This window comes from Centroberyx gerrardi, chromosome 23 (genome assembly GCF_048128805.1).
Source record: "Centroberyx gerrardi isolate f3 chromosome 23, fCenGer3.hap1.cur.20231027, whole genome shotgun sequence".
NCBI lineage: Eukaryota > Metazoa > Chordata > Actinopteri > Beryciformes > Berycidae > Centroberyx > Centroberyx gerrardi.
The window spans coordinates 21,694,625-21,719,829 of NC_136019.1; the positions used below are offsets into that span (position 1 = coordinate 21,694,625).

Genomic DNA, 25,205 nt, shown 5'->3' on the forward strand with positions numbered 1-25,205 from the left:
GAACATGCTGGACAGACAAAATGATGAACTTGGCACATATCCTCTTCTTGGTAGTGGCAGAACCAGAATTCAAAAAAGCTTCACTGAAATGTATCAGCAGAGATACTGCCTGTCTGTATATACAAAAATGTTTGATTAGGAATTTTTATTTTAAAGCAATCCACACAATTCAATATAAGGTATACTGTAAGATTATATGTTGTTTATTGTATGTTTCATTGTGATTCAGGCGGATTTACCCTTCCAGCTTGAACAGATCTGTGCTCTGGCATTTTCAGAAAGGCCTGCCTTGGCATGGCTGGTGCTGTCACCTTCATATGGTCGAAGATATCAAACTTGTATAGGGTGTGGCAGCTGGTGCTAGCCGGCCAGAACGATAACGGCTTCATTCATAAAACTGTGCGTTAGTGATGCGTGGATCAGCTCTGACGCCATCCGAATCCGCATGTATGCATAAATCATCCACCCGCCACCCGCCCGAACAAATTGTTTTCTATGATTTATAGACCCGCACCCGCCCGGACATTTCACTCTCTATATTGCCTTTTAAATTATGTCGAGCAGCGCAAGCTTTCTATGTGATTTCTTTATTGTGTGTTCGTTGTATTGATGTATGAGTGTTTTCTTTAACAATTTACTTTAAAGATTAGAGAGGCTGCTTTCAGTAATTAAACGTTTCCATGGTGAACTGTGCCTTTGCAATACAGTTTCATATTTATGCTGTCGGTATATGATAGCCACTGGCTAGATGTTCTTCTGACACGGGATATTATTATTAGAGGGGTTTCTAAGTTGATGTGGAGTCGGCCTGAAAATTAAGTGTTAAGGTCATTTTTTGCTTTATTTCACTACTTTGCAATCCAAGTCGCCATTTCCCACTGTCTCCAAAATTTTCACGCCAAGTGTGTTTTTATAAATCTGAAAATCTGCGTGAAAAGTGGCGTAGCCTACGCACTTTTCAGGCCAGTTTTGTGCGCACGCAATGTTTTATAAATGAGGCCCCAGGTGATAAAAAGCTTTAGTTTTTAAGTTGCACAGTTAAAGCACAGTTTTTAAGTTGGAGGAAATGCATAGTACTAGGAAATGCATAGTACAAGAGAAGAAAGATTAATTTGTCCCCCATACTGTTGTACAATACTACTTACACAAAAAGGAAGGCTTTCAGAACTACATACCATTGATGGTGACCACAGCAATATGCTTCCCTGGAGTGACTGTGAGGTCATGAGAGCTTGCACAGATTGACCTTGGTGTAGGAACAGGCAGTTGACATACTGCAATACAGAAAGAAGTTATGAAGGGTGTATTTATAGTTTTTCCTCAATCCCTTAGATGCATTTCCCAAAACCCTAACCTCATTCTCAAAATAGTGCCTCAAAACCCCACAACATTAACACAACTGGCCATAGCACTATTTCAACTCTCATTTAGCCCCTTTTCCACTGAAGGCCAAAAGCCCAAGAACTTTGGCCCAGGAACTATAGCCTGGAACTCTTCAACCCTAGGCCTATAGAGAGCCTAAGTCCCTCCCCTTCCGCTGTCCCCCATGGGACCTTATTTCGGAAAAAATACGTACAGTAGTCAACGGCGAGAGACAAATAATTGTTTGATCCCGTTTGAATTGTGCCATGAATTACACATATGATGTTTTGTCAATTTAAAAGATAATTTTGCAAGTCGCAGTTTGTCGTAAAACAGTAAAGTAACGTTTAGTTTTGTGTGAAACCGCTCAGTGAACTACATCTCTCGTCTCACACAATATACGTCACCGACACCAACATGGAACGAAACATAGGAAACACACAGGCATCGCGTCAACGTTAGCCCCCACTGTACTAAAACTATCCTAAACCAGTTTAAATCCATTCTTACTGTCTACCTTCCAGGTTGTGTATAATACTCCTGCTATCTGAGAGGGACTTAGCTTCAGTGGCTCTGGGTAGCTTGTGGAGAGAGAAAGTTACGTCACTTGCGCAACTTTTGGGTGTGTAGTCTTTCTAATTACGTATTTTCACAGTCTTATACTTCAACAGTCTTACGACAAACTGTGACTTTCTTGACTTGCAAAATTATCTTTTAAATTGACAAAACATCATATGTGTAATTCATGGCACAATTCAAACGGGATCAAACAATTATTTGTCTCTCGCCGTTGACTACCATACATATTTTTTCCGAAATAAGGTCCCATGGGGGACAGCGGAAGGGGAGGGACTTAGGCTCTCTATTTCTCAGGCCTCCTGCCCGAAATGACATGCCCCAAATGAATCATGAATAGCTCCTCAACCATAAGGCCTATGTGCATATTTCTGGTCTCCTTTGATAGGTAAGAAGCTAAGGAATATGAATCCAGTGTAAGTAAACCTATATCTATTACCATCCCAGAGTAAATGGAGATGCAATAAAGGAAAAAATAATATTTTCATCCTCGCCTAGTATATAATCTAAATTTAAAAGGCAATATCACCATTATAACCAAGATCCCATAGATAATGATGCAACTGAATGTCTTCTCCTACTCTTTGACTTTATGATACAATTTATAAAGATATACTCAGGCGGTCTCCATGTTTTGGCCATGTTTACTGTTTACATGTTGACTGTTTACTGGGAATTTTACTTCAAAATTTATTTCAATATAGCCATGTTACAAATAACATAAATCTCCCCAAAACATTGAAATAGTAATAAAAACAATGAATATTGATCAATATTCAATATTCATATATGGGCCACAGAGCTCCATTCTATACAGGCAGATTTATGGAGATCGCTGGGCTCTTTCCTCACACGTGACCTATCGTTGTTTTCAGCTCAGTCAGAGGAAGAGAATGGCAGCCACCAGATGGTGACGAAAGCCTGAGCTCCCTCCATAGAGCTCCATAGAGTCTGGACCAAAATGGCTGGTGAGGAGAGATGGAAGATCGCTAGGAGTCAGAAACAGTCTCAAACTTACGGTAGAAATCTGAGTACCGTATTTCCTCTAATAGTGGCCTGTAGTCAATTAAAAGCCAGGTCTCCGATAATGGCCGGGGGCGTGGTCGACACGAACAAATAAAGGCTGGCCTCAAATACAGGCCGGGGAAAAATACAAAGGAAACAAGACTAGGTCAAAACCTAGTATATGGCAGGACCGTGTCCGTCTCCTCTCTCCGCCGCTGCCTCTCCACCGCGCCCACGGCCCGCATTGATCCTCCCGACGCCCGGTGACGTATCGGCGTCGGGACCCCCGCCGAAGTCTCGGCCGGATCACCGGGAACACATCGGCGCCCAGGTTCAGTTAGCTTCAGTTAGCTTCAGCTTACATGCAAACAACGGTGGATACCGGTAAACTCCTGGTGCCTGTAACTGTAGTTTGTAGTTACGTATAAGTGCCACAAGATGGCTCGGCCGGCAGAAGTCTCTGGAGCATGCCGTCGTCGATTACCGTAATTATCGTAATGCATTGCAGTAACAAAAAAACGTCTATCTAACGTACCCCAACAGAAGCAGATCAGAAAACAAGGAGGCTTCGTACTAAAATATAAGCAAATATACTTATCAAACAAAGGGAATTAGAAATAAAGGCCTGTCTCTAATACAAGCCTGCTTCCAATAAAGGCCTGGTACCCTCTGCAGTTGAGGTAAATAAAGGCCCGGGCCAATATTAGAGGATTTACGGTAACTAAAATCTGCCGTTTTTGGCGAAAATAACATAAGCCTTGGTGAAATATTTTGGCAAGAACATAGATTTTTATCAGTATGACTGTAAAATGTGAATTTTGACTGCTACTCTTCCCTGGAAATGGCGGACATGTTTCGTTCCAATTCGTGGGGCGTTTAGGGTCATTGGAAAGGTTGGAATTTCTAGTTTCCAGCGATACCAAGCATGTTATTGTAGACTGACGAGAAAATTATCCTGGATCTTTTGATCACAACTTGCTCTTATATTTACGAAGTTTATATTTGTACGACTTCATTGTTAAAATACTTTGTAATAAGACATAGTTTGGTCAACATACAATTGGTTTACAGATTCTGAAAGCTGAAGACCCCATGTTTTCAAAACAGTATAACATTCATATATTCTATAAGTAGACCATCTTCCATTGCGATTTTGCTGCAAGATGGCTCAGCTGCCCCCGCGACCGGGGGCACTCGGGATGGAGAGTTATAAGCACTGGGCTAAACTTGTTAGAGTGTTTACACTGATCAACCTGGGGCCAGTTGCGTAAAGATAGACCTGATCTGACTTTAAGTCAGTCTTGCTATAGACACTTAAATTTGCCTGTTGCATAAAGCTCACCTATGAATGACTAAGGTAAGACTGACTTGGATAGCCAGTCACAAGATGCATTCTAGGTAAAATAAGACACTTGACAGAAGAGAAAAAATGGCGGATGAAACAGCTACACCTAGCGGCGAAAGATCAACACCGTTTTCACCTGCTGAAAACCTCTGTCTATTGGAGGAGTATAATGCAGAGAAAAGTTTATTATTTAGCAGTTTTAATCAGCTGAACGGGAATGCGAAGCGACTAGGGCTGCCCCCGACCAAAGATTTTCCTAGTCGACTAGTAGTCGTTAGTTCAAGCCATTAGTCGACTAGTCATTGCACGTTTATGATATTAATTTAATTATTTAAATATATTTTTTTTTGAAAAAACACACCCAAGTCGCGGCTTCTCGCAGTCAGAAACACCGGTGAAATACACTCTGGTTCACGGGAAAAAACACACCCAAGTCGCGGCTTCTCGCGGTCAGAAACACCGGTGAAATACACTCTGGTTCACGGGAAAAAACACACCCAAGTCGCGGCTTCTCGCGGTCAGAAACACTGGTGAAATACACTGTGGTTCACCCAAAAAAAACACACCCAAGTCACGGCTTCTCGCGGTCAGAAACACCAGTGAAATACACTGTGGTTCACCCAAAAAAAACACACAATAGGCGTAGGCTATCAGTCGCTTGCTTTGAGCCCCGCTGCTGCACAGAGCGCTGTCCGCTTGTTTATTCAAAGTTTATTAATATTGAACGTGTCGCGTGTCCAAATTGCACCAAATCCGACACTGCACGTCCTTGGGTCCCCAGCAATACACCCGCCAAGTGCAACCTTGGTCTAATAACTTTTTAACGACAAGGCGCAGCTCCCGAATGGAGTTTGAGGGGTTTTTTTTTTTTCTGCGACTAACTGACCAATGAAAACTTGGTCGACTAAGACTCTTCTCATCGACTAACGTTTGATCGACTATTAGGGGGCAGCCTAAACCCAACCGTCGTTAGAACGACCAAAGATGTTCAAAAACGCTTTAAAAATATGGGTACGACTTTAACATACGGTGCTGAAAGAACAGGGTAGCTGGATATTGCAAGACGAATATGAGTACCGTCAAAAGAACTTGCAGAAGTTACCTGGTGGTTAGTGTGCATTAGTCGGAGTTAGGGGGCGATCACACCGAGAAGCGTAGCTAGAAACACGTCGCCACCAAAACCTTTGTTTTCCTATGGTACGGCATGCCTGGCACGCGCTCTTCTCTTGCGACACGCGTCGCGTTTTTCTGGCAGTTTTTAGGCGCGCATAAAAGTTTAAATATTCTCAACTTTCTGAGATGGGACAAAGAATCATGATAAAAGGAAATGGTAATTTACTTTTGAATTTAATATTTTATTAAGATTTCTGTATAGCCTAAACATGTTTCATCTTTTCTCTTGCACTTTTGAATTTCAGTTTTGCTGTTAATAATTTAACTGTCACTTTTATACTTGTGTCTTGTGTGTGTATACTGTGTCATAATTATTCCAAGAAAAGCAGTACATAATATTGCTTTTGGCACTGAAAGGATTCCTCAGGTGAGAGGCCAATCTGGAAGGCAATCCTCCAACAGCGGAGGAATCCTGTAATGTTGCGTTTTAATACTGAGTCTTTTGGTTCTCCCTGTGATGGGTGGTCAGCTGGGTTGGAAACAGAAATCGAACCAGTTTCATGAAGATTTTACCCGTGGATTCAATCCCATTCAATCTCAAAAGAGCAGTAACTTTGGCTTCCTGCGGAGGGCAGCAACACGCCTAAGCGTCTTGTCTGCTGCAAAAACGAGGAAGACGAAGAAGAAGTGTGTAGAGCAACATGGCGGCTTACCGTTGACGAGAGAAGAATAAGGAGATTTCCTGCTCGGTATTCCTGGTTTATCTGAGTCTAGTAGTTCCTGATAGCAGTCCGGGTTAAAAGCTGTAAAGCTGTAAGCAGTCTAGCCGTTTAAAGTCAGCGGGTTGCTATCTTATCTATGCTCGGCTACTACTGTGTACCTACGGTAGATGTGCATGGTGGTGCTTGTTGTAGCGCCGTGGAGAGCAGAAAACTCCAGGTCAGGTAGAGGTGTTGGCGACCAGGGAAAAGCCTTTGTCTTCCTCTGATGAAGAAGCGGCTCAGGATCACTGCTCTCGAACTGCTTCAGGTAGGAACAAAGGCGCAGAAAGGGGTTTGAGATTGGAGGACAAACATTGTGTCTGTGAGTGTGTGTGTGTGTGTGTGTGTGTGTGTGTGTGTGTGTGTGTGTGGGGGGGGGGGGGTATATAGGGAAATCTGATCAGATCGTGAAGCAGGCTTTAACTTTTTCTTGTACTGTAGTACTGGTGCTGTACCAGTATGACCAGTACAGGTACAGTATGGTATTTCTGTACTGGAAACACACTAGTGTATCTATCCCATGAAATAAGTGAAGGTATGTAAGGGCCGTTCTATCATCCTGCTGGCTGGAGAGTGGCTCTCTGCTGACATCTAGTGGTTTAAATTGTCAACTGCCCCAAATATCCAAGTAGCCTACTATTGATCATGAAAGACACATTGGAACAAATCAGCTTTTAGCTTTCCGAGGCTTTTTCTTCTCTTACTTCATTAAAGCATCTGTGTAAATCAACACTATGCCATCAGTCCACACCCATCAGAGTTAATTTAACACTTTAGATGATTTTGACCAGCAATATCAGCTCTGTGAGTGGACAAACAACTCCAACTTACACATCACCTCAAAATAATTGCCATTGAAGAATCAACTCTTATTTACACTGGAACATTTGCTGTGTAGGCTTCTCACTTCTTCAACTGATAACCATATACTTACTGATGGCATCCTCTGCCTTAAACCTCAGGCTGATGGAGCAAAGCTGAAAATGTTTTTTTAAGGCATATGAAACTGTTTAACATGTATGTGAAATATGTAAATAAAGATAATACAGGAATGTCATACCTCATAGTACATTTGCACTTTAGGGCAATCCTAGTTAACTACTTACCCAGACAACAGTGGACTTATTAGTGTTTTACCAACAGTTAGTATGATATTGGAGAGTATAGTGAGCAGCCAGATATGGGAGAACATGGAAAGGAATAAGTGTTCATTTCTGCGAATCATCTTGCCTATGGCAAAGAAAATTCAACCATAACAGTTGTAACTGAAGTCTGATCAACGTTTAAATCATGTTGATCATAGTAAAGCTGTTGGAATACTATTTTTGGATCAAAATCTATTACTGACAAAACATTTGCACTGTAATTGTAATCAAACGGCTATTGATTGGATGAGATCTTATCCAACAGATTGAATACTGTCCAGTTATATTAATAGGTCATTTCAATCAGCCTTTCTGCTACAGTGTGATGTTCCTCAGGGAAGCTGCTTGGTTCCCCTTCTTTATGTGATATATACTGTATGTTGTTTGACTGTCTGCTTGTGCTGTACATCCAGCTGTGTGGATAAACAGAGGTGGAGGTCAAGACTGCTGACCAAGAGGTTGCTGGTTCCAATCTCAGATTGTCATGTTGTGAAGTGGGGTGGGTTTGGGGTTTAGCTACTCTTTAATAATAACATTATTTATATAGCACTTTTGTTAACATTATTCCAAAGTGCTTAGACAGTGACAACAAAGTAGCAATGTAAAATGATAAAATAAAAATAGAATAGAATACATTTAAATTAAGGCTTGTTTAAAATGTGTTTTTAGCTCACAATTAAAACAAGATACGGCTGTAGCTGTACGAAGTTTGAACGGTAGGTTATTCCACAACGTAGGTGCTCTAGTAGCTAATGCCGGGTCACCTTTTGTTTCTAGCCTAGACTTTGTAACTGATACAAGAGCTTGTTGTGAAAACCTAAGGGTACGCCCCTGTACATAAGAGGTTAAAAGTTCAGAGATGTAGGTTGGGGCCAAATCATTTACTGCCTTATAGGTAATCAATAAAATCTTAAAATTTATTGTAGAATCAATTGGAAGCCAGTGGAGGGACGCTAGAATGGGGATAATGTGGTCTCTTTTTTTTGTTCCATTTAAAAGGCTAGCAGCAGCATTTTGAACCAACTGCAGACGAAGTAGATGATGAATATAAGGAGTTACAATAATCCAGACGGGATGAAACAAAAGCATAAATAACTTTCTCCAAGTCAGGGGCAGACAGAAATGCTATGATTTTGGAAATGTTTAATATCTGATAAAAACATGACTGAATAACTCCTAGTACTTGAGTTTCCTGGTTCCTACTTGAGTTTTCTGGCTGAGGACTTTACACTGGTTTCCGTGATGCCAAGATTCTCGTGAATCCCCAGTGTCCAACTGGGGGTGGCCAAATACTATAACCTCAGTCCTATCCTCATTGAGTTGGAGAAACATTTGAGACATCCAGCATCCATTTCAGCGAGGCAGTCCTTCAGAGTAACCAGACTGACAACATCACTAGTAGGGCTGCACGATATATCAATTCAGCATCGTCATCGCGATGTGCGCATGCGCAATAGTCACATCGCAGGACGTGCGATGTCAAGTAAGGCAAATTAACTCAAACACGTCATGCTACAACTTTTTTGCTGCTTGATACAAAAGGAAAACTCGCACGGTTCTCATTTTCCATGACTAACCTACAAGAGAAGTCTGTCTGATATAACATAATTTACTCCGATTTAAGGGTTTGTTATAAGAGTAGCATATGTTACCTTTCCAGCTTTCACGGCTCCGAACCGTAGTTGGGAAGCCTCTGGTGTTGTGCTAGCCTATTTTAGCTTAGCCTGGCTCGTAGCTGGTAACAAGCTTTTTACTAAGAGTCCAGACCAACTCTGCAGTGGAGAATTGGCACTTTATTTCGGTACAGCAGCGAACATAATGCACGGCCTCTCGGTGACGTTTTAAGCTCTTTTCCCGCTAACTATGGTAACTTTACTCACTTAGCATCCTGCAACTCACTCTGGCTGTGGCTAAAAACAAAAACACACTCACTTCCTACTACGTCACCCGCGCAGGTTACCCACAAGGCCACCTTCTTAAAGGGGCAAGGCTTGATAGAGCTATTCAAGTCATTTGGTGAAAATTCCTGTATTTTTTCATATCGCAATATATATCGCAGAAAAAAAAATATTGCAATGTCAGTTTTTTCCAATATCGTGCAGCCCTAATCACTAGGATTAACAGCATGTCGTGTTAATGTGCGTGTCATCTGCGTAATGATGAAAAGAGATATTGTGCCTGCTTATTTTGTGACCAAGAGGGAGCATGTGAATTGAGAATAGAATGGGACCCAGAATTAAACATTTGGGTACACTGCAGCTAAGTTTGGCAGAGGAGGAAATGAAGCTACCTAATGCAACGGAGGAATGCCTGTCACTGTCAGAGAGATCTGAACCAATCAAGAGCCAAGCCGTTAATTCCAACATAATTCTTAAGGCAATCAAGTCAAATGTTATGATCCACAGTGTCAAAAGCCACACTGAGGTCCAGCAGGACTAAGATTGAGCAATGAGCAGCATCAGCAGCTAAGTGGAAGTGATTTGACACTCTGAGTAGCAGTCTCAGTGCTGTGACCCGATATGAAATCAGATTGGAATTTTTTGAAACAGTTTTTTTTGTACTTGTAGATGGAATTTGTCAATTGATTATAAACAACTTTTTGTAGGACTTTTGACAGGAATGGCAGTTTTGAGACGGGTCAATAGTTTATATGTGACACTATCTAAGGGAGTTTGTGAAGAAATCTGCTCAAAACAACTCAGTTATGTTAACACCAATGAAACCTTAATATTTCCTCAATAGGTTTAAGTCTTCATATAGCTGCTTGGACCCAACAATCACTGCTGGTCAGCTGGTCAGCAGCTGTATTGTTATTATTGCGGTTTTGTGGGTGTTCCCTGTCTTACTGACTGTCTCTGTTTGATGATGTCAGAGCTGAATGACGGGAAGAGGAGCATCTGGCGGAGGAGGGGAGGAACATTGTCGACCATTTTGTCTCAGTTCAGGACAGCTGTGTTGAATTTGGTGTTCACCACTAAGGAGGCAAAATGAATTCTTCAGAAGAGGTTAGAAAAAATATCACTGTTGTAATATTGATGTTAATCTGTTGGAAACATTAACCTCTTTTTATTTGACAATTATTTGACATTTGACAATACATATGATTGCTTGCGATTCTCTCTCTCTCTCTCTCGCTCTCTCTCTCTCTCTCTCTCTCTCTCTCTCTCTCTCTCTCTCTCTCTCAGCCCAGTCCATCAGCTGCTGCTGTTGTCCAGGTCTGGATGAAATTAAAATGCTATGACATCATATTTATTGTGTAATGTGGGATATGTTATGACAGTACATGTAATACTACACAGTACATACCACAAGATACATATGTTGTGTCTGTCAGTTATATGGTTTCATAGCTGATAGTATTATATGTCAGTAGCAATTAAGTGTTAAACCTGTTTGCTAGCTCCACTACATTCTGTCCCTCTGTCCTGATCTCTTTCTTTATATCTTTCTCTATGGAAACAGAGAGACACCAACAGACCCAAACGTCACCGCTGTCAACAGTGTGACAAAGCATTCACCAGACTTGAAAACTTGAAGACCCATCAGAGAGTTCACACAGGAGAGAAACCTTACTCCTGTCAGGACTGTGGGAAATCGTTCAAGCACTTAAGTCACCTAACAAGACATCAACGCATTCACACTGGAGAGAAACCATACCACTGTACACAATGTAAGCAAAATTTCACTTCATCATCCGATTTGTCAGTACACCAGCGTGTCCATACTGGGGAGAAACCATATCACTGTGTCCAATGTGGGAGGAGTTTCAGATATTCAACTGCATACAGGGCACACCAGCGTATCCACACTGGGGAGAAACCATACCACTGTGACCAATGTGGGAAGAGTTTCCGTCAGCCAAGTACATACAATCAACACCAGCGTATTCATACCGGAGAGAAACCATACTGGTGTGACCAATGTAAGAAACATTTCTCTCGGTCATTTTACTTGAAGAAACACCGGTGCATCTAAATTGCTGAAGAGCGCATCCACTGTCTGCAGGAGGAACAAGCTTCTCTCTGTCCAACCAACCCAGGAAGCTCAAGTGTTCAGGTCACAATACCAAACCTGGGGCCTCATTTAGAAAACTGTGCATAGATTCCGCACTAAAAGGTTATGTGTGCACAAAAGAGGAAAACTACGTATAGACAAAAATAATCAGATTTATAAAACACGCACACACACACCGGTATGCAATTTTCACTGTATAAATCACAATCAACTTGAAATGTTGCGCACATGCATGAGCCTCATACTCTGCCCCTAACTCCCACAATTATCCATAGATGGTTAATGAAACACCCTGAATGAATACTGATGTGCATGTAAATGTGCTTATCATTCCATTCTCTGTGTGAGAAAATGGCAAATTCGTAGCAAGATGGACAGGAGAAATTTGCCCGGTGGCCTCGTTCGGGCTTCACCAACCAAAAACAGTTTAGCGTTTCAAAAGCATTTGTTTCTCAGCCTGCTGCTGTGCATACCATAAACTTTTGTAATTAATTTGGTTGTGCTGACAGTTGAATAAAGCCTAATGATCAAACAATATTTTTTTTCTATTTACCAAGACTTTTTTTTTTTTTTTTAACATTGGTTGGACCATATAAAACAATATACAAATAGAAATGGATGATGGGAAAGAAAAAAGGAGAAAGATATATATATATACTGTATATATATATGTACTAATAATATTAGTACTATTAATAACTAAATTAATTAATGGAACGGATACATTCATATTACAGACCTGACCTCCCTTAGTAGCCACCCCTCCACTACCGTCACCCTCACTTATATACCACCTCCCCTTTTACTGCCCCACTCAAAGCCACCCACATTTAGGTTCTAGTACCATATGGTAAGTTGAAATATTAAAGTGACATAATACCAGAGAAAAGAAAAGAGCAATTATGAAATTATAAATACATTTTCATTTTTTCTATAGCATTTAAGAACGCAATTTTGCACAATTTGCTCTTGCTATTGACAGTTCCAAACTTAAGACATTAAGGAAGTTAAAACACAATATTAATGATAATGTTTGTACTTTAATTTTTTTTTCCTCTGTTGAATTAATATAGAATTAATCTTTCTTTTTTCTATATCTTCATAATTATTTAATTTTTTATCTTTTGTTTTTGATCCAGTATTCTTGGAAAATGTTGTTTCATCGAAAAGACATCTTCATTTGTATATTCATTATTTTTAAACAATTTTATGTTGTTACATCCATGTTCATTAAACTGTTAATAGATCGTCCTTTTTTTTACGTTGATTATCAAATGCATTAGTTTTGGAAGATGTTTTTTTTCCCATTATTTCTTATATTTGGTCAATCTTAAGTTGTAATGTCTGTAGTCATGAAACTGAATAAAACAGGTTATGTCAATAAATTTCATTGTTGCTTCATTGCTCTTCGTGATTAAAGCTACAGTGACAAATACACAAGAGTTATATTGTACATACACACACTATTCCCATACTAAAGATCTTCTCCTTTCCTGGTCCTGCAAGGTGTTTTAGATTGAAGCCTCCATTAAACGCTGTTTGTTCTGTTCTGTAAAGAGGAACTCTGATCAAATCCCACAGTTTAAGAAAGTATTGTGTCCTATAGTGTGATATCTGGGATCAAGCTGGAGAAACGGTCCGTAAACCTCTGCAATCCTTACACAAACATGCTTTAAAAATATTGGATAGCAAGCCCATCCAATATTATCACTGCAATACACTTCAGAAGCACACCTTTTTGAATTTTAGATTTTATTCAAATGGGTGTCTTGTTTTCAAGATTTTACACAATCTAGCCCCTCCTCCACTACGTGAATATGCCACTTTGCAAGCAGAGAGCACACTAAAGCGTCTAGAACTTCAACTGCCTTGAGGTCCCAATGACACCGGGAAAACGGCCCAGGATCTTCCCGCAGCTCAACTACCTGGGCATCAGTGGTGAGGGGCAAGAGAAGGGGCTCTATCCCCCTTTACGATCGTGAGGATGTCCTGCCCCTATAAAACTTTTTCGCTCCGCTGGCCGAGCATGCAGATGGCTCATCTCCGTCCTGTCCATTAGCTGATGCCAGTGACCAAGTCACACCGTCGGACAGGAAACGTCCAGCTCCTACTCCTCCTTCCAGCTGGGTAGGCTCTCTCCCCTCCCATCCCCCTCCTAAGAGCAAGCGTCCCCGGGTAGTGCATTCTGCTTCGGAGCCCAGCACTTCACCTCCAGCGCTCTGTGCTGCTGTTTCTCTTGTTTCTCCTGTATCTCCTGCTCCTGTCCTCTCTGCCTGCAGCTGCTCTACTGCCCACTCTTGCGGACCATCTACGGCTGGGGGGATGTCTCGGCGGTCAACCAGAAATTCTAGTGATAGGCGGTTCCATCATCAGGTTTGTCAAACTCCCTGGAAGCATCACGTAGGCTACTGTTTCTCCGGTTCAAAAGCAACTGATACCATTGAACAGGTCCCAGCAGTAATTGATCTTCACCCCTCTGCCCACACTGATTGTGAACGAAACCCGTGAAAATGATAACTTTTGATAACACACCACCTGGCTTCTCCTATCTACAAACGTCAAGAACAAGCGGACCTGGTGGTGGTGTGGCTGTGAGATTTTAGTTCATTTGAATCATTGGCTTTTTCCTTTAATAGTAAAGATCCCATTCTATGTGTAGTGCTTTACCGCCCCCCCAAATTTAATAAGAATGTAATCTCATAATTGAGTTGTTATCACTGATCACAGTCAAATTTGATAGGTGTATCATCCTTGGAGATTTTAATATGCATGTTTGTTGTGCAAAAAACACTTTGGGTCAGTAAGTTATGTTAGTTATTTTAATCTTGCTCAACATGTCTCTGGTCCTACACACAAAAAACGCCACACTTGATCTCATAATGACTTTGGGACTTACCATAGACAACTTGTTTTGTTTTTAATACTCCTTGCTCTGATCATTTTAGTTCCCCATTTGGCTTTTATCAGTCCCGTTTTATAAACTCTACAACCGCGCAAAAATTTGAAAATGTTTTTAATCAACTGTGTCTAGATCCTTCTATGTCTCATCGTCCAGATTATCTATTGGAGAATTTCAACAATTCTTGTTTGGTCTCTCTTGACAAAGTTGCTCCCCGTAGACTCAAACGGAAAACCATCAAAACATGCACTCCTTGTTAAATGAGCACACCCGGGATATTAAAAGGAAATGCCGTCAAGACTGCTAGGCAAAATTATTTTTCTCACCTTATCTCCAACAATTCCCACAGCCCCAGAATTCTTTTTAGTACTATTGACCATCTTATCAGTGCTCCCATGACTGCAAATATTGAGCACTCCCTCGGTGAATGTGAGAATTTCATCGTTTTCTTCTCTGAGAAAATTGATAACATTAGAAATCACATTATTCCTTCCAACTTAGATTTAACCCACCATGTTTCCTCGTCACTGAGTTGTTTTGAGCACCTATATTCACAAACTCTGTTAGATATTGTGTCACATATGAACTCCTCTACTTTGACGTCCTACCAACAAGGTAAAGAGGTAATTGGAACTATCTGCCCACATATCCCTTCCATTATCAACAGCTCCCTGGCCACAAAACTCATGAAAGCCTTTTGAATCACTTAATATTTCAAACCACAAAGGACAGCAGGATATACAATTCCTCAAAATGTAAACTTGAACATCACAACAGCGACTGTCAATTTACTGAAATAGACAAACGGTACAGTCCACAGGCAAAAGGCAACCTGGCTGGACTCAGTGACGTCACCGTTATAGCGACGCTCCGTTCGGCACTTCGGCTCCACTCGGCTCTTGTTGTTCGCGCAATGCACCATGGGTGCGTTTAGTATCACCCTTATAAAGCAGCATGGCGGCCGACTGTTGACGAGAGTAGGATAAGGAGATAAAAGAAGTTTCCCGCTCGATATTCCTGGTTTATCTAAGTCTAGTAGTTCCTGATAGCAGTCTGGGTTAAAAGCTGTAAAGCGTTAAGCAGTCTAGCCGTTTAAAGTCAGCGCGTTTCTTCGGTGCTAACTTTGTGCTTGATGTGTTATGCTAGGCTACTACTGTGTTAGTCCTACGGTAGATGTGCATGGTTGTGCTTGTTGGAGCGGCGTGGAGAGCAGAAGACTCCAGGTCAGATAGAGGCTTTGACGACCAGGGAAAAGCCTTTGTCTTCCTCTGATGAAGAAGCGGCTCAGGATCACTGCTCTCGAACTGCTTCAGGTAGGAGCTCAACAATATGAACACATCAACGGGACACACAAACTTTCTGCAACTGGCTGCAACTCTTTGACTTGATGAGCTGCAGTCTGGAGGAATGGAAAAACTTGTTTTATATCAGAAAAAGTTGTATCTGTCACTGCCGTTAGCTATCATGCTAACCGGAAAACTCGCTAGCTAAACAGTAGCTTTCTGAACTAGTGCGCATAACTTTGTTTCTTAATCGAAATCGGTTTGGTAGTTGGTAGAAATCCAACAACAGGCTATAGATATTATCCAAATGTTTAATTGAACAGGTCAAGACGAAGTATCAGAAGTTATCAAACGTGTGTTTTCTAGGTTTGGACAAACAGTCTCAGCTAGTTTGTCCAGTCCTGCTGCTTGTTGCTGCAGGATGGTAGTGTATATGCTGCGCTGCTGCTGCTTGGAGATCTGCACACCAGAAATGTCTTTACGCCCAAACAGGCCAGGCTCCAACATGAAGAGACCAGTCACTTCTAGTTGATTTAAATAATTATCAGGCCAGCTTGTCTTTACATTTGCTGTTTGGATAGTCCAGTCCTCACTGTAGCTTAAAACTCTGCCATTGCTTTGTGTTTCAGTGAATTGACCCCCTGCACACAGTGAGTAATAACTGGCTAAGTCCCTGTATCTAACATTATTTACTTAATTTATTTGTCTGGTTCCCAAATCAGAACAAAACAGTCCAAGCTCTGCTCGGTCAAACTGATGCAGAGGCGTTTTAATGGAGCATCTTGTCACAAAGTAGTGGTTGGGTAATCATTAATCAATAGCTTATATCACTATAGATAATAAAACCATTACAGATAGAATATGGTGCTGTCCCATTAAATCAGTGAAGATATTATATCATCCTGCTGGCTGGGGAGTGTCTCTTTGCTGACATCTAGTGGTTTAAATTGCTAGTTGTCCCAAATTGCGATACAGTCCAGTTGCAGACTTGCCTGTGGCTGGGTGGGAATGAAAACTGGCTGTATATTCTCATAACTCTACCATGGTTGGTCCAGTCATAATATTTGGTATATATGTTTAACCAATCACAACAATGTTGCTACAAAGATGGAAGCATTCTAACTGTCTGCTTGTGCTGGACGTCCAGCTGTGTGGATAAACAGGTGGAGGTCAAGAATGCTGATCAAGAGGTTGCTGGTTCCAATCTCAGATTGTCATGTTGTGATGAAGTGGGAGCGCTTTTTCCTCTGGACAAGTCAGCAGAAATGACTCAGTGTTGAGAGAGACGCTGATCAATTCTGCACAGCATCTTATATGAGACACTGTCTGTTGGATAGCAGCACTTTATTGTTTTACCATTCACATTAATGAAACCTTAATATTTCCTCAGTAGGTTTAAGTCTTCATAGAACTGCTTGGATCCTACAATCACTGCTTGCAGCTATATCATTATTATTATTAGTAGTATTATTATTGTTATTGCTGTTTTTGTGGGGGATCCCTGTCTTACGGACTATCTCTGTTTGATGATGTCAGAGCTGATCGGCGGGAAGAGAAGCATCTAGTGGAGGAGGAACGGATCATTGTTGGCCATTTTGTCTCAGTTCAGGACAGCTGTGTTAAATTTGGTGTTTGCCACTAACGAGGCAAAATGATTTCTTCAGAAGAGGTGAGAAAAAATATCACTGTTGTAACACTGATGTTAATCTGTTGGTAACTGTAGACTGTTAGCTTTTCTGTTTGTCTGAATTTTGTGATGAGATGTAAATTCTCTCTCTCTCTCTCTCTCTCTCTCTCTCTCTCTCTCTCTCTCTCTCTCTCTCTCTCTCTCTCTCTCTCTCTCTCTCTCTCTCTCTCTCTCTCTCTCTTCAGCCCAGTACATCAGCTGCTGCTGTTGACCAGGTATGGATGAAATAATAATGCTATGACATCACAATGTACATATGATGCCATATATCTATTGTATTATGCATGATATTACAGATAATACTACACAGTACATACCACAGGATATACAGTATATGCTGTGTGTCAGTTATCAAATGGTTTCATAGTAGGGAGGTCAAACCCGTTTTTGTGATTTTTGTAAAAACATATTTTAACATTTTACGATGCATCTATCTCATCATATGTACTAGTATACGACCAATAAACAACAAATCAAACGTTTCCTTGCCTAGAAACTGCGTTCTTTGGTTTTAAATTCAATTTTAAATTTTGCCCCTCTCAACTTCCTTGTAATCACTCATGTCCGACGGAAACGGATCATCGCCTGTACGACTTTGAGGGCGGGGCTATCTTTTTTCCCCACAACAATAATTGATACTATATGGTGTTCATGCAGTAAATTTAACTTACTTTACCATATCACTATTTTCTTATGAGATGTGACATTTCGAGAAATGTGTACTCTCAAAATGGCGTACGCACAAACAGCCCAACTTCCGACCGAGCGGGCCTCACGTCATTCTGATTGAATCCAGCACATTATCAGACGGCTAGGGTCGGCGGCTAACACTGCTGCGGATATTTAATAATCTTGTTGAAATCACACATTGTTTAATAATCCTAGCTTCAGCTGTGCTCTTAAAAAAAAGTATTCCACACAATCAAAGTTAGTTTGCATGGTCCAACATAATATAAAATTATAAATTGCATAATTTTCATGGAGTGTCACTGTATGCCAACCGGTCTAATTAATACTACTTTAGTGATATAGTCACAAATAAAATAAATGGATATCTGATATATGCCAAGGCCACCTTGTGATGTATATCAATTTAATTTCAATAAGACATTTTAAGACAAAGATGTTTTCAGTGGAAACGCTTTTATTTGGGTTTTGTTGCCATCTAGTGGATTTCAGCTTGAACTGATAAGATATTCTTCACCTGAAAATAGATGAAAGGTTTCATGAACAATGTCAATTTTAATTTGATGGTCTCATTCATGATCATGTTTCACGTTTGTATTTTTAGGAATAAATGAAATGAAAATATTCAACCGATTTATCTACTCATTTTTATGTTTAATAGTATGTTGTTGTATGTTGTACGTTTGACCTCCCTATTCATAGCTGATAGTATTATGTCAGAGGTAGTAATTAAGTGTTAAATATACCCCCCTCCTTACACTGTCTGTCTCTCTGTCCTGATCTCTTTCTTTAAATCTTTTCTTTATTGAAACAGAGAGACACCAACGGACCCAAATGTGACACAGCATTCACAGGACTTCAACGCTTAAAGAAGCGTCAGAGAGTGCATACAGGAGAGAAACCATACTCCTGTCAGCACTGTGACAAAGCATTCGCAAAAAATTATACCTTACAGAAGCATCAGAGAGTTCATACAGGAGAGAAACCATACTTCTGTCAGGACTGTGGCAAATCTTTCGGTTGCACATCTAACTTAACAAAACATCTGCGCGTTCACACCGGAGAAAAACCCTATCAATGCCAACAATGTCAGAAAACTTTCACTGCATTACGTAGCCTCATAGAACATAGACGTATCCACACTGGAGAAAAACCATATTGCTGTGATCATTGTGGGAGAACATTCAGTAGGTTGTGGTCATACAAGCTCCATTACCGTACCCACACTGGAGAGAAACCATATACATGTGACCAGTGCGGGAGAAGTTTTAGTGACCCAGGTACATACAAGCAACACAAACGCCTCCACACCGGAGAGAAACCATACTGGTGTGGCCAGTGTAAGAGGAACTTCACTCAGTTAGGTCACTTGAACAACCATCGGTGCATCTAAGCTGCTGAGGAGCATCTCCACTGTCTGCAGGAGGATCAAGCTTCTCCGTGTCCAACCAACCCAGGAAGCTCAAGTGTTTAGGTCACAGCATCAAACCTTTAAATTACATCTGGTTTTACATCAGCCATCAGATAAGAGCTTTGTAAATAAGTAAAAAGACTTTAACTTTGGGTTTAACCCTGGCTTTTCAGTCTCACGAAGGTGGCTCACTTTTAACCGGCGTAGATCACCATGGTAACTTATGGTGCGCGGCTAACCTGCTCCGGAGCAGGTTAACGTCAACCTATCTGATCAAAATGGATGAAATGCCCGCCTCCTGACCAATCAGCTCTCTGGAAACCGGGAGTCACCATTCCTACAGGATCCCGATATGGACAAAAATACTGCATTCAAATGAAAATGACAAGTGCCAATAAAGAGAACAGGCTATTGAATTAATAGACGGTGCGAAGTGTTGTTCACAGGGCAACGTGTTTACAGACCAGTAGAATGACTTTGCTTTCCATTACAATTTATTATCTCAGAGATATAGCAGGTGCTTAATTGACCAAATTATCAATGAATGAAAGTTACTGTTCCATATTAATTGTGCTGATTGTTTTTTTTATTGGATTCCCGACAATGTTTGGTTCAGTGTAGGCATTGCATTCATATTCCATTACCGCAGCCCTGAAGAGCATGAGGCTGACTTTATGAATAGAAAATCTTTTTATAGCCACAAAATATTTTATCAATGGAAAGTCTGCCCACTGTGTCCTAATGATGGGGCAGTTCCTCCAGTAATCCTCTCTAGCTTTGGTAGCAGAAACGGTGTTACTTTTTGCTATTATGTTTTGTAATTTGTCTATGGCTTTTATTGTTTGATTGTTTTTTTTAATTTTCTACTATTTCTATTGCTTCTTGTTATATTCTAGTTGTGTGCTTATATGCTTTTCCCCGCTGAATCATATTACGTTTCCCAATGCAACGATCTAATTTCCCCACGGGGTTCAATGCTTTCATCTTATCTTATCATAAATCTGGATCTGTCCATGTTGCATGTGATTGGTTATTTGTTACAAACCCCGCCTCTTTCATGTGAACGCGCTCATAGTTGGATGGGTACATCCTGAGTTGACAGAGCCAGTTGATAACCAGCTACGTGAGACCGGTTATCCGAGATCGCCTCCAGATTAGCTGTAGTCTGTCAATTGACTGTTTAGGAAGCCCAGTAAAAAGGGCATTGCAATAATCAAGTCTGCTTGATATAAAGGCATGGATAAGTTTTTCAGCATCTTTCTGGGTTAGGAATGACCGTACTCTGGCAATATTTCTGAGATGGAAGAATGCTGTCTTTGTCACCTTGTTTATGTGGGGTGCAAAACTTAAGTCAGAGTCTAAGATAACACCCAGGCTTATGACCTTGACCTGGGAAACCTGGTTCTGGGAGTGAATTTGACAACGGAATGTGCGTTCCAGTTCTGGAAAAAAAACCACGTAAAACTCCACCCAAACAATCAGATTCAAGTATTCATCCAGGCTGTTGTATAATATATATTAATGTATCATCAGCATAGCTTTGGAAATTCACAGTGTGCTCTCTAATGACTGTTCTAGATGTCTTGAACTTTCCATCAGAGCCAGTGGCTTTTGAACAAATCAAAATTAAATGTAAAAATATTCTTCAAACTGAAACTGTAAATAATCCCTTCTGATTTAAACCTGTATCTTTCAGACACCAAAGGATCTTGGCGATCTCTTAGTACACATTAACTTCTAAAAGCTTGTCTAATTATAGCAGCGCTTTGATCTATTGGCTCCTCTCTAAGGAAAGGAGCAGCCATGTCTGGAAATGACTTCATGGATTAAATTTAAAAAGGCCTGTTCATAATCCAGCTAACTCTGACTAAACCTGTGTATTTGCAGGTTTGAGGTTAAGAATCTGCTGCTCTGGTGACAAGTCAGACTACATTTTAAGGTTGCTTCAAGGAACAGAAATTCCCGGGTTTATGTCAAATTGACATCAAACTCACCAGCTAACTCAGTTATCCATGTGCGAGGAACGAGGCCCTGGACTTTAAATTACAAATGGGGTTTACAGCCATCAGTCAAACTAAAGCACAACTATAGAATCCATCAGTAATCAATCCAAATAAACTAGAATTATAGATTGAATGCGTCAGCCAATATATCAGACTGGACGTCATTGGGGAAGAAAACATACTTATTTTTTGTTTAGAAAGGATACACACACCTTCACACACTCTACCTCTGTGTCACACACACGCCAACCAAACAATTTTAATGAGATTCCAGATACATTTTGACTGATTTTTATGTAACCCTTTAAAAACTTAAAAAAATTGTTGGAGGACTTTGACAGCTTATGAATTTATGTTCAAACATTTGTTTTTTTCTATTTACTCATATTGTTGTTTTAGTTCTTTGAAGAATACTTAATGCATATTGCTGTTATCATGATTAAGTTTCTATGTTAAAGTTGAACGTGAACATTAATGAAAATGCTATGTTGATTATTGTTAGAAGATGCTGTTGTGGGTTTTTTATTTATTTATTTATTTTTTATCATTTTCATTTGTATATTCTATTTGTTCCTTACAAGGTAAATGGCGATTTGTAAGTGTAAACTGTGTATTGTACCTGCAACACACGGGTTACAGTCCTGTTTATAGATTTATAGAACTGACTTTGGGATTTTTTTTTCCAGGTCCGCAATTTCCTAATAATTTCCTAGAAAGGAACTGTTAATTTCCTGGAAAGAACCATAAAACTATGCCTATTATTTTTCCAATAATTTATAGTTTTGCAGTTATTTCCAGGAAATTCTTTTAGAAATTTACAGTATCTTATCGACTCCACCAAACCGCTTACATTTTCGGTAACACTTTATTTGAAGGGCTGTGAATAAGGCTGACATAACACTGTCATAACTATGTCGTGACAACTGACATGAACATGAATTAAACTTTATGAATGTTAACACTGAAAGTTGACACTGTTCTAGATGTCTCTGTCATGACAACTTGACATTCACCAAAGGAACATAACCATATGTCATGACACTTCATTTTCAAACACAAATAAACTGTATGGTTGTATGTGTTGAGATTACATTAAACTGTCATATGTGGTTGTCTTTGACAATGGCTGTCATAACGGTGTCATGAGTGTTTTCCCTGACCTCAAGTACAGTGGTAGAATTTGCAAGTTTCATAAAGATATCATAAAGTGTTACATATGTTGCCCCCGTGACCTAATGGTGGCCAGGAGGGTGTATGTCAGGATAAATCCCTGTAGTTAGGAAACATGAGACACACATCAGGAGCTTGTGTTAAGCTTGACCGCAGGATTTATTCTGTGGTGGTGCGTCTCAATGGTTTTGTTTACCTCCCAAGCGCCGCGCGCCCCCTAGTGACCTAATGAGTTACGCTCGAGATAGATGACAGAATGTACAATGAAATTATATTTCCTTAGCCTAAAACCAAAAAAATTAAGGGGTGTCTTTTTTTTTTATCTATTATTTTTAAATAATCTATTTAACATATCCCTAAATTTTCAAAGTCTATTTATCTTCTTATAAATCTTAATCTTTTTTAAATTCACATTTTAATAATGCATATCAAATTTTTAACTTTATACTCCATGAACTGTTTTATCTTTGTCTTTTTAACCCTTTATATACTATGAGCTATAATTACATTTTAACCCTTTACACACTCCCCTGCTTTTTTGAATGTCTCCTGACATTTGTCTGTCTTATAGAGGTGTATGTGTTGTGGTCTGTCAATATGCGTGTGTGTAGAAGTTGTATTGATAAGGGTTGGGATATATGGGGTATGGGAATGGGAACATGTTATGAAGACCTGGGGCAGGCTGGCTGGGCAGTAGCATGTTCACGCCTGCATTCCATTGCTGGTATGATGGTTGTCCCAGTGTGCTGTACGTGAACATTTCTCTAGGCTTTGCCATCCGCTGGGATCTCCTGAGCCCTTCTGCCTCACCTTGGTTGTCCTCTGCCTCGACTCGGTTTTCCTCCTCATCTTGAACTTCGTTCTGAGTCTCTCCCTCGTCCTGAGCATTCTCAACTTCCGTTCTGACAGGGAAGAATTCATTGGCTGAGGCCCGGAGCCTTGGCTGGGTTGGAGGATTCTGCAGCTTTCGACGGTGTTCTGGCTGCTGAGTCGTCGTCACCATTCTGTAGCATGGGATCTGGAAGTTATGGTTGTATGTGAACTCTTCTTCATCAGAACTGTCTGTAGATGGATCACTGACGTCTGGAACTGTCTGTTTCTGTTTTCTAGGCTTTGGCTCTCTTGTGCGGTTTTCTGTGGGAAGGGCCTCTTCCAGGGGTAGTTCATTCACTGGCATAAGTAGGTTCCTGTGGAGCACACGCAGGGTTTTAGGGCCTTTTTCGGACTGCACCTTGTAGACTGGTCCATCTCCAACTCTCTCCACAACTCTGTGTACTACTTGCTCCCAGTAGGCACGCAACTTCCCTGGACCCCCTGACTCCTCTGTCATACTGTTTCTTGCCTTTAAATGAGGATTTCTCACTGTTGTTGGCAGCTATTTCGTATGCAGAGCGCATTCTCTTTGCCCATTTCTGTGCATATCTCTGTCTGTCAGATGTCTCAGACTCTCTCTTGGGTGGGAACAGTAAGTCGACAGGTAAACGTGGACTTCGGCCATACAGGAGGAAAAATGGTGAGAAGCCAGTTGCCTCGTGTTTCGTGCAGTTATAGGCATGCACGACGTGGGACAGGTGATCTTTCCACTGACTCTTTTTTTCCTCTGCTAGAGTTCGAAGCATTTGTAGGAGTGTGCGGTTCAGTCTCTCCACGGGGTTGCCTTGAGGGTGATAAGGCGTGGTCCGAGAATGAGCAATACCGGCAAGTTGTTGTAACCTACTGAACATGCTGTTCTCGAACTCCCTTCCCTGATCGTGGTGAAGCTTCTCAGGGTATCCAAAGCGAGGGATGAAGTCCTGAAATATCTTATCAGCCGCTGTCTTCCCAGATTTATTCCTCGTTGGATACGCCTGAGTGAAGCGGGTGGTCGACAATTACAATTACCAAGTCTTGGCTCTGCTCAAGATGGAGGTAGTCAATGCAGACCAGTTCAAATGGGGCACTGGTGGTAATGTGTCCCATTGGGGCTCTCTGTGGCACATTCGGGCGTTTCTGTTTGATACAAGTACATCTTTTGGTCACATAGTCCTCTATGTCATCCTGTATGTAGGGCCAATAAAACCTCTCTCGGGCAAGATGGGTGACTTTATCTGCACCTACATGGCCCATGTCATTGTGCAGGGTCTTTAGCACTTTAAGTTTCAGTTTTTCAGGGAGGACTAACTGTCTATGTTGTCCAGTCTGTCGATCCAGAATCCCGTCCTCCACTACCAGCTTGTTCCACTCATAGAGTAGTCTTCTTGTCTGTCTTTCCATGTTTCTTTTGTCTCGTTCATTTGGAGTCCAGTTTCTGAGTTTCAAAGATATGATCTCTTTAATGGCTGGGTCCTCCTGTTGAGCTGCCGAGATGTTTTCTGGGGTGACACAGGAAATGCTATTCAGTGGTACGGCATCTTCAGTTCCACTTTCGAGCTGCAATGCCGCCACCCAAGGCACATCATTTTCCTGTGCTGCCTTGCTCCCATGCCACACTGCAGACACAACATCAGGCGACATGGACTCAGTATGCTCTCTCATTCTTTCCTGGAGACTCAGGGGGTACCTCGACAGAGTGTCAGCATCAGTGTTCATCTTTCCGGGCCTGTACTTTATGTCAAAGTGAAAGTCAGCCAGTTCACCGACCCACCTGTGCCCAACAGCATTGAGTCTGGCTGTGCTGAGGACATATGTTAGCGGATTATTGTCCGTGTACACTGTAAAGGTCGGGGCATAGTACAGGTAATCACGGAATTTGTCACAGATGGCCC

At 41.0% G+C, this 25,205-nt stretch overlaps 1 protein-coding gene across 1 annotated transcript; it reads left to right on the plus strand.

The window, feature by feature from the left end:
• Positions 1-10,223: 10,223 nt before the first annotated feature.
• On the plus strand, positions 10,224-19,343 carry LOC139922115 (uncharacterized). Its single transcript, XM_071912562.2, has 4 exons — positions 10,224-10,312; positions 10,493-10,522; positions 10,770-11,272; positions 18,760-19,343. Exons 1-4 carry the CDS (start codon positions 10,295-10,297, stop codon positions 19,268-19,270), a joined length of 1,062 nt encoding a protein of 353 aa, XP_071768663.1. The 5' UTR covers positions 10,224-10,294; the 3' UTR covers positions 19,271-19,343.
• The last annotated feature ends 5,862 nt before the right edge of the window (positions 19,344-25,205 follow it).